The sequence below is a fragment of the Limulus polyphemus genome, unplaced genomic scaffold (genome assembly GCF_000517525.1).
Source record: "Limulus polyphemus unplaced genomic scaffold, Limulus_polyphemus-2.1.2 Scaffold4466, whole genome shotgun sequence".
Lineage (NCBI taxonomy): Eukaryota > Metazoa > Arthropoda > Merostomata > Xiphosura > Limulidae > Limulus > Limulus polyphemus.
Genome location: NW_013670076.1, coordinates 67498 through 77630, shown reverse-complemented (window position 1 = coordinate 77630; position 10133 = coordinate 67498). Strand labels below are relative to the sequence as shown.

The window sequence follows — 10133 nt, the reverse complement described above, 5'->3', positions numbered from 1 at the left end:
TAGCATTCGTAGTACATAAATATGTGTATATAGCATTCGTAGTACATAAATATGTGTATATAGCATTCGTAGTACATAAATATGTGTATATAGCATTCGTAGTACATAAATATTTGTCTGTAACATTCGTAGCACATAAATATGTGTCTGTAACATTCGTAGTACATAAATATGTGTCTGTAACATTCGTAGCACATTAATATGTGTCTGTAACATTCGTAGCACATTAATATGTGTCTGTAACATTTGTAGTACATAAATATGTGTCTGTAACATTTGTAGTACATAAATATGTGTATACAACATTCGTAGTACATAAATATGTATATATAACATTTGTAGTACATAAATATGTGTCTGTAACATTTGTAGTACATAAATATGTATATATAACATTTGTAGTACATAAATATGTGTCTGTAACATTTGTAGTACATAAATATGTGTCTGTAACATTCGTAGTACATAAATATGTGTCATGCTAACATTCGTAGTACATAAATATGTATATATAACATTTGTAGTACATAAATATGTATATATAACATTTGTAGTACATAAATATGTGTCTGTAACATTTGTAGTACATAAATATGTGTCTGTAACATTTGTAGTACATAAATATGTGTCTGTAACATTTGTAGTACATAAATATGTGTCTGTAACATTCGTAGTACATAAATATGTGTCTGTAACATTCGTAGTACATAAATATGTGTCTGTAACATTTGTAGTACATAAATATGTGTCTGTAACATTCGTAGTACATAAATATGTGCATGCAACATTCGTAGTACATAAATATGTGCATGTAACATTCGTAGTACATAAATATGTGCATGTAACATTCGTGCTGCTAGAAAGCATTGACAACACAGGCCTGCAAATTTAAACTTCATAAAATTTGTTTTGGTTTTAAGAACAGATTTTCCATAATTCAGGTATGCAGATCTCGAAAATAATATTAATTTTTTCTATCACGTAAGGAAAGAAAAAAAACTCTTACTCAAGTCAAATTTACCACAAATATAACAGAATATGTTTAGGTCATTTACACAACCTCTTATTGCCATAGCAATGAGTAAATAATATTGAAAAGAAAACAGTAATGTCATGCGGCTTGTTAATGATTTATATACTAGCGGTGTGTTTCTCGTGGGTTCTAGAACCATCAATAAGACTCTCACATCATGATTGGTCTAGAGAAATCTATATCTATTTAACAAAATGTGATCCAATTTCAATGAAAATAATTCACTTGTGTAAAAGTACATATGACGTTTTGTGAAAAATATGTACATCAGAATTTAAAATAATATATATATATATATATATAACTTTCGTTTTTGCCAATTGTCAAATAGAAAGGCTTTTAGTTATTTTTTTTTTAATAGTATAAAAATATACTATGTTGTTGTTGGGCTTAGGCTTCTTCTACAGTAGGTGTCTGTGATTTGTTAGCAATAAATTCAATGATGAATAAACAGCACACACTTCACTTGGTTTCAAAATAATATGTATATATTCAGAACAAGTTAACGTATGCACAAGAAATTCTTCAACACTAGATGTTATAGGCATATCATAAATACTATATATGTAGTTCTCTCCTTCTTGTCAAATATCCTCGTAGGCCTATTCAATTACTTTGGAATTTCAGTTGACAAGCCGGACTATTTTCTCTATTTCTATCGCACTAGTATTCTCTGTGATTCACTTACAATTGTAGTGCGAGTCACCGTAATCGTTTAGTCTTCTTTCTTTTGAAGATCCTCTGCTCCTTTTGTCAAAGAGCACTCAGGCTGATTCAATTACTTTAGAACCACGCTTTGGCGGAATAAAATTATTATTCTTATCTTCTTTTCTACTGTAAGTTTCACTCTAACATATTAAATGTTAGGTCTATCACTTCTATGGTAGTTAACTTCACACCAACTTTATTCTCTTTTGCTATTATCTGTCTGTCTGCTGCTTCTCGCTTGTCTCACGCTATTTATATCAGTATCACTTAATTGTCTATCCATCTTCTATATTCTCGACGTCAATATATTGACATGACGTTTGATATTATCAACATCAATTAATTATGAACACAACTTCCTATCATCTGCTTTTAACTCTTATTACAACAAAAACTAAATAATAATAAAACATTCACTCACAAAACTAAATTAATCAATACTATCTGAACGAAACAGTCTTATATATCATAACACTGTATGTGATAGAGAAAAATGGATATCATTTTCGTATTCAGCATACAAGAAGAACATGTAAAAATTCCAAGACAATAAAACCATCACAGGTCTGTGAAATTATAATCTTCTTCATAAAAATTGAATATTTTGAATAAGAAAAAGACAATTTAAAAAAAGTAATTTAAAGAATTATAATTTTGAAGTTTCACAACAAGTGCATATATTGGCCCCTGAAATATATTAACTTTGTATTATCAGCATTCAACACTGACTTACAATTTAAGAAATCTCTGTAACTTCCGAGAATACAATCTCGCTTCTCAAGACCACAAGTTATCATGCTGTCTGAATTTTATATAAAGCTAAATGATACTTTTGTTTTTACAGCTGTTTCACAAGATTGGCCAGCCAGTGGAGAAGTGACCTTTGAGAATGTGACACTTTCTTACGATGATGACTTAGACCCAGTTGTAAGGAATGTAACATTGAATATCAAACCAGGAGAAAAGGTAAATCTTTACAACTAACTCATGAAGGATGAAAGAAGTACAATTTTATGTAATTAGTTCAAAAATTTTATCATCATTGAAATGTGTTTGGCCATTTGTACTTTTCTACAGAGTTTATTTAACACATATCGCCCCTCATCAGGAAATGTGAAAACCAAAAAATTGACATGGTCTCCACTCTAATTATAATGTGCATTATGGTAAGGATCAGGAAATCATACAGTAACAAAGTAGTTCTATAACTTGGCCTCTTACTTTTATGAACATTTAAATTAAATGGACTTTTAATGTTTGTGATAGATGAACTTCATTTTTATTAAATAAATCTCACATTTTTTATCCATTAACCACGGTATATAAGACAAATGTTTACAATTTGTGAATAGGGCTCTAATGAAGCTTTTTCTGTAGTTGAATGTTAAATGCAGTAGTGAAACTGTTGAGGCTGAGGTCGCATGTTGTTGAAGATCCAGTTCAGAGGTTTTAAATTGAAAGCCAGTTTTTTGCATGCAGGAAGTATTGCAGGAATTGTAAGGATGCAGTGATTAAGGAAAGCTTCAGTAGTTGGTAACCAGCCACTAGTTAAACAGAGAGATGTTTTCCTCCAGGGTAATTTCATTGGTACTGCAGTGATTATCTACCGAAGCTTTCCTTGGTAACCAGCCACTAGTTTGGAGGAAAACATCTCTCTGTTTGAGTAATTTCATTGGTACTGCAGTGATTAACTGAATGTGTACAGGGCATTTTCCTTTTATTTTTATTATTAATATTATTATTATAGTTATTATTATTATTACTGATGCTAAATATCTGCTGGTACTGTCTACATTTATATTTTACATAGTGAAAAAAGTATCTTAAAACTTGTATACTTTAAAGTATGATCATAATATATGTTTAAGGACTATTATTCTATGGTAAAATGTATATTTGCAAGTACTTTCTTAAATACACTCCTCATCTGGTTCAGGCTTGTTTCTTGTTTAAAAAAAAAAGCATTTGCTCAAAACTTTGCCAAGAAAATAAAGATTAAAACTAAAGATTTTTAAGGTGACTTCTCTCCAAAAGTCAAATTTCTTTACTTTATCATATGTATTTTCGTATATGTTCATAGGTCGGGATCTGTGGGAGAACTGGTAGCGGAAAGTCCTCCTTAGTCATGGGTTTATTTCGGCTTCTGAATATCTCGGATGGCAAAATCCGTATTGATGGTGTGAATGTAACTGACATTCCCTTAAGTACACTAAGAACAAAGCTTTCCATAATTCCACAGGATGCTGTCATGTTTTCAGGAACTGTGAGGTAAGGTTTGTTTGTTTGTTTTTGACATTGAAAAGTGGTGTCTAAAATATACTTCAATATGGAGATAGACAACTATGTTAATCTTGAATATTCTTGAGTAAATAGAATTTGAAACTGGTTTGTATGCGTTCTACTTTTTTTAAACGCAGTTTCCTCACAACAGTGTGAAAACAAGGTGATTAGAAAAAGAACACTTTCATAGGATTCATTCGGTAATTACATTGACATATCAGACAGTTATTCATAAATTCATAGTCCTCATTCAGCAAACCATTTAATATGTAATTTTACAAGTTAAATGAACATTCACTCAGTAAAACCTAATTATATTTGTTTCTAGGTTTTATTAGAATTTGAGTTGTTTCCCAAACTACTGTTAATCTGAAATGAACTTAGCTGAAATATAATCACTTTCTTCTTTTCTTTTTTTTTCTCAGATTTCAAAATAATTATGTATTCTTGGATTTTTGTTATGCTTTATGTTTTACATGTTTAGACGATAAATACACATCTCAAGAAAGTAAAATGTGCGCTAAAAATAAAGCTAACTTTCTACATAATACTTGAGAAATTTTTGTTGCTTTGTAGAGAAAATCTTGATCCTGGAAATGTACATACTGATGAAGAACTGTGGAAAGCACTTGAAACAGCTCAGATGAAAGACTTGGTCATCTCTTTCTCTGAAGGTTTAGGTAAACCATACTTGTTGCAAAATCCTTATTACAAGCTTTGCAATAGAATATTAAAATTGTACTGACTGTTTAAAATCAAATAAGTAATTAAAATGCATTGATTCGTATCTACACAATTAAAAATTTAATAGAGCTGTCAATGGCTTTCATGTAAAAACTCGCATTACACGTATCGATGCGCTTCTATGTCATCTTCAGGAATTATTTTCAAAACAATTTATACTTTCTACATGCCATGAGATATTACGTTTAAAAGTTATCTAAATAAATCATCGGTCAGCATTTACAGTATGTAAATGCCATAAGTGACTAGATAGACCTTCATCTCAATTTATTACTTGTTCTTCTTTTTTAAATTTTATCATTTCCATTGTTTCTTGGATATTTAAAGCTGTAACATTATTTGTTTGAGCTAAGACTGTAGTTTCGTCCAAAGCAGGAACATAAAGGATACGTAAGACATAATAAAATAGAAAATTCAGGTATAGCAGAAAAAGTAGAAACAACATTTTTACGCTTCAAAATGCCGAGTTAACTCAGTTAAATGTCATGTTCCTTCTTTATTTATTAAAACCTTGAATATTTTAAGTAAGTCTCAAGATACTGGAGTATAATACAAGGAATCGTCTTATTAATGATGCACATTTCTAATTGTGTAAGGAAGGGAGAAATGTATAGAATAATTAGTTAGTTTTAATGTTACAAATTTTTTCTTTTTAATCAGAAATTAAGGTCTAGAAATTTAACATCACAATATGTTAATAGTGATTTATTCAAGATGTAAAAACTGAATTTTCACATTGTCACTTCCAGAAAATATTTCACAGCAAAGAGACTGACTAAATAATTTTTCAAAAATTGTTTAATAGATCAAAATGTTTGTACGCTAGTGTTTTTACACAATGAATAAATTATTGAAAATTAATTTATAATAATAATAAGTAACTATTATTTTGGGGTTTAAAAACTAACTGAATTTTTATAATCATTTAGCTTGAAGATGAGAGTAATAGCAAGATACTTACAGAGCATGCAGGAAAGTCTTTTATAGATGATTTGTTTCTCAAAAGAATCTTTTCTAGTTATTCAGTAGAGAATCTTTAATAATATATACTATTACATGTTTGTATATGTGGATGTTGTCATGATGATGGATCTTAAATTATATATAAGGTCTATTTACTTATTATTTTTTATGGTTTATATAAAGTTCTTAAGACCTGCAACACAAGCTAGCCTGGCATCTTTTAGTACTGAGCCTAGGAGGTTCATTCTGGAAACTGGTGATTTAGGGTTATTTCGATATATCTTGATGAATGAAGTTCAGCACAACTTCTAAACTGAAATAAACTAAATATTAATGAAGATATGACATGATGAAAGCTATATGGATTATACTATGGTGTTACCATACTGGGCATTATACCATACTTCGTATGTCTACTCTTTTTTACAGAAATGGCATTTTAAATTTGAAAATCGCTAGAAAATCATCTTGTAATGCATCTGCTTCAACTTCAACGCTGCATCTTTGGCCTTTACTGTGCCGTTAGTATCACACAATATTGAAACTAATGATTTCGTACAAATGCTTCCAATCCCCCCCTTTTGAAGTTAATGAGAATATTGTGCCTGTTTTTTTATGTTTCAATGTCAATGCAGCAATCATTTGGTGAATCTCTGATTTAGCTGATATGTTAAATCAAATAAGTACTTTCCTCATCTTACCTGGACCCTTAGTTTATCTTAATCACTACACTTAAACCATCTCATTTACAACCAAATCTAGAACATTTCAAGCATGTTTGATCGCGACTTTATATTTACAAGTTAACTTCACCTGGTCACATGTTTGGTCCAGCAACCTTGACCCTAAAAATAGTACCAAGTATCCAATAAAAACAACCCAAACCTTTCTGAAATGACTCATATTTTTGAGTCCACATAAAGATGCCAAGCTGGCTCATGTGGCTGGTGTTAAACATATAATGTAAAAATACATTTAAATAGAATGAACATGGTTAGTGTGTTCTAGTTCAACTATCTCTTACTGTGCAACAGATGCACATGAAATACTGTATTTTTATTTGCAAAGTACATACATACAAATGTGTTTTGTCACATGCTAGATTCTTTGGTGTTGGAAGAAGGAGCAAACTTTAGTACTGGTCAGCGACAGGTGAGGTTACTCATTTATTTTGAAACACTAATTTTTTTATTTACCTTTTCAAATGCCTAGAACATAACATTTGTTATCATGTTCTTTTCAACAAACAAAATGATTGTTCGATTTACTTTTCTGTTTGCTCTCCAAAGTTTTACTTGATACTATATGTTTTAATTTGATTTCAAAAGTTTGTACATCTGTATTAGTTGAATTTGGTTGTCCAGAAATTCAACTTGGTGACTTTATTTTTCCTTATCAAACTGCCAGGCCTTTCTTAACTGCTTATCAAAATGGATTTTGACATTTAATTTTCAGCTTTTCTGTCTCGCAAGGGCATTACTGCGACAGAGTCGGATCATTGTGTTAGACGAGGCCACCTCCTCTCTCGATCGAGAAACTGATAAGGCTCTGCAGACGGTGGTCGCTTCGTCCTGGGTTGGCTGCACTGTTCTTGCCATTGCTGTAAGTATTTACAGTGTTTATGCTGTAGCATAAGAATAATAAATCTAATAACCATGAGAAAAAAGGACTAGATAACTTGTCTTCTAAATGGTATAATAAATTTAATGTTTTTCTAATCTAAATGGGAAATTCATTAACACTTTCCTGACACAAAAATTGTTTTTAAATTCTTAACCATGTTTATTTAAATACTAGTGTGAAATATCATTTTAAAGGTGGGAAAATAGCGAGATGTACAGTGATCTCATATTTTGTATATGTCACTCAAAGGCTTAAGAGCACAAGATATTTTAATAAAATGCATGTTGTGATAAGCTGTCTGAGAGCACCTTCAGACCTGTCCTTTAAGTAAAGCTATAATAATTGTGCTTAGCAATTACTTAATATGGCGTTAATCACTATTTGAGCAAATACTGAATATGGCACTGCATACCAGCCTTAGTAAACAACAATTAATACAAATACTAAATATGGCACTGCTTACCAGCCTTAGTAAACAACAATTAATACAAATACTAAATATGGCACTGCTTACCAGCCTTAGTAAACAATAATTACTACAAATACTTAATATGGCACTGCTTACCATCCTTAGTAAATAATGATTACAACAAATATTACTATAATTACTAAATATGGCACTGCTTACCAGCCTTAGTAAACAATAATTACTACAAATACTAAATATGGCACTGCTTACCACCCTTAGTAAACAATAATTACTACAAATACTAAATATGGCACTGCTTACCACCCTTAGTAAATAATGATTACAACAAATACTAAATATGGCACTGCTTACCACCCTTAGTAAACAATAATTACTACAAATACTAAATATGGCACTGCTTACCAGCCTTAGTAAATAATGAGTACTACAAGTACAAAATATGGCACTGCTTACCAGCCTTAGTAAATAATGATTACTGCAAGTACAAAATATGGCACTGCTTACCAGCCTTAGTAGATTGTGCATGTATGTTTGACACCTACTCCAGATAGAATACTATTTTACTTATTGACCTCATAACCTACTAATATTAGTAGGTTATGTTTATGTGTTTGTAAAATAGTGTTCTATCTGGAGTAGGTGTCTTATTGACCTATTAGTAGGTTGTGCATGTATGTTTGTACAGACACACACGCACACTTGAACACAGTTATTTAGGAAAGTAGTTTAGCTCAAAGTTATGATTTGATGTTTTACTATTTTCTTTATATTAAAACAAAACAGTAGCAGTGTTTCTAGATTTTGATACATTTTCTTTATGATCTACCAGTGTCAGTATAATAGAAATGTCTACTCCTTAACACAATCTGTGTCTACTCGATTAGTTCAGTATCGATTTTTATACATGTTTAAGTCAGATGGCACAAGTAATCCAAAATTTAATACTATATGTACATTAGTACAAATATTTATGATTTTACATTTAGGTTCAAAATTTATTAAACACCTTGGTTTTGCAGAAAATCTGTGTGATTTGCGAGCATCATTACAGGATAGTACACCAGACCACAACACTGTCTGTGTTATGTTAACATCATTGTATCACAATACTCTAAATTGCAATGTTGTCTTTGGTGAATTAACATCAGTATATTTTAGTACACCAGACCACAACACTGTCTGTGATATCTTAAATATTCTGAACCATTATTTTTTTGTTTCCTCAAACAGCATCGGGTCACAAGTATTTTGGATTTTGACAACGTGGTTGTCTTGGAAGCTGGACGTATAGTGGAAAAAGGTTCTCCAAAAGACCTTCTTGCTAAAAGAGGAGGCACTTTTGCTTCACTTTTGCGAGCTTGTCAGCAACAGTCATAAAAGTTCAATGAAAATTGAACATATGTATTTTTTGTGGGTTTTTTTATATTATGCTGTAACTGTTTAATTCTAACATTGAATGATAAATAAATATAAATAAAAACACCCAGTAATAACACTAAAACTAAGTTGTATGTATTTTTGCAAATGAGAGTTATGAACATTATTAATCATATATAGATTCAACTATTATATTGTAATCATCAACAAACTACTGTTTATTTCAAATATAAATAGCAGAAATATTGCAAAAACTGTGCTTAATCTTACTGTTTCCATAACATCGCTTCATTTTTAAAGCACATGATTGTAGTTCTTCACCTTCATTTGGCTAAGTTTTACTTGAGGGATGAATTTTTATGAGTGCTTTCAGTTTACAATGTATCACAGTAATAATTGTGAGTACATTTAGTTGTTAAAAGTTACGTACACGATCCGTTTATTAAAATATTGATATATATTGCAAACTAAGATTTCACAAATCTGTAATCTAAGTTGAAAAAGGTCGAATTTTAAGGGGTGCTGTCACACTCCTTGGAGGGGGGATTCTCAGGAGTGCATAATTTCACTCACCTGCCTTTTTCAAATATATAAAAGCACTGTTTAGTGTAAATTTGCTATAAATATAATTGAAGTAAATACATACGTGTATTTATTTTATCACGAACATTTCAAGAACAAAATATTAGTTCTTAAGTTTGTTTTTGCTCTAAGATAATAGAAGTTGTAGTATCATATCTAACTACTGGATTTAATCACTGAAAGCAAAACAAAATATCTGTAACATTTAGATTTGTGGAAGGAAAATCTACTTCAATCTTTGTTTTTATTATTTCCTCTTGATGTAACACATTGATATAGGGAGCTGATGAATTACAGTTTGGAATTTGCTGAATAGTATTCCTTTTAAGTTTGATATTTCAATGTTCAGAAACAATTGATTAAAAATTGAGAGTTTCTGAGTAGTGTTCTCTC

The 10133-nt window shown here is 30.5% G+C and overlaps 1 protein-coding gene across 1 annotated transcript in view; it reads left to right on the top strand.

Annotated features, from left to right (window-relative positions):
* The window catches only part of LOC106471196 (ATP-binding cassette sub-family C member 9-like), a 19822-nt gene extending 9695 nt beyond the window's left edge, over positions 1–10127 (top strand). Inside the window, exons 3-8 of the mRNA XM_022399823.1 lie at positions 2586–2707; positions 3822–4009; positions 4598–4701; positions 6831–6880; positions 7184–7330; positions 9012–10127. Of these exons, the coding sequence (XP_022255531.1) occupies positions 2586–2707; positions 3822–4009; positions 4598–4701; positions 6831–6880; positions 7184–7330; positions 9012–9158 (758 nt within the window). The 3' untranslated portion in view covers positions 9159–10127. The remainder of the gene's footprint in view (positions 1–2585; positions 2708–3821; positions 4010–4597; positions 4702–6830; positions 6881–7183; positions 7331–9011) is intronic.
* Positions 10128–10133: the final 6 nt, after the last annotated feature.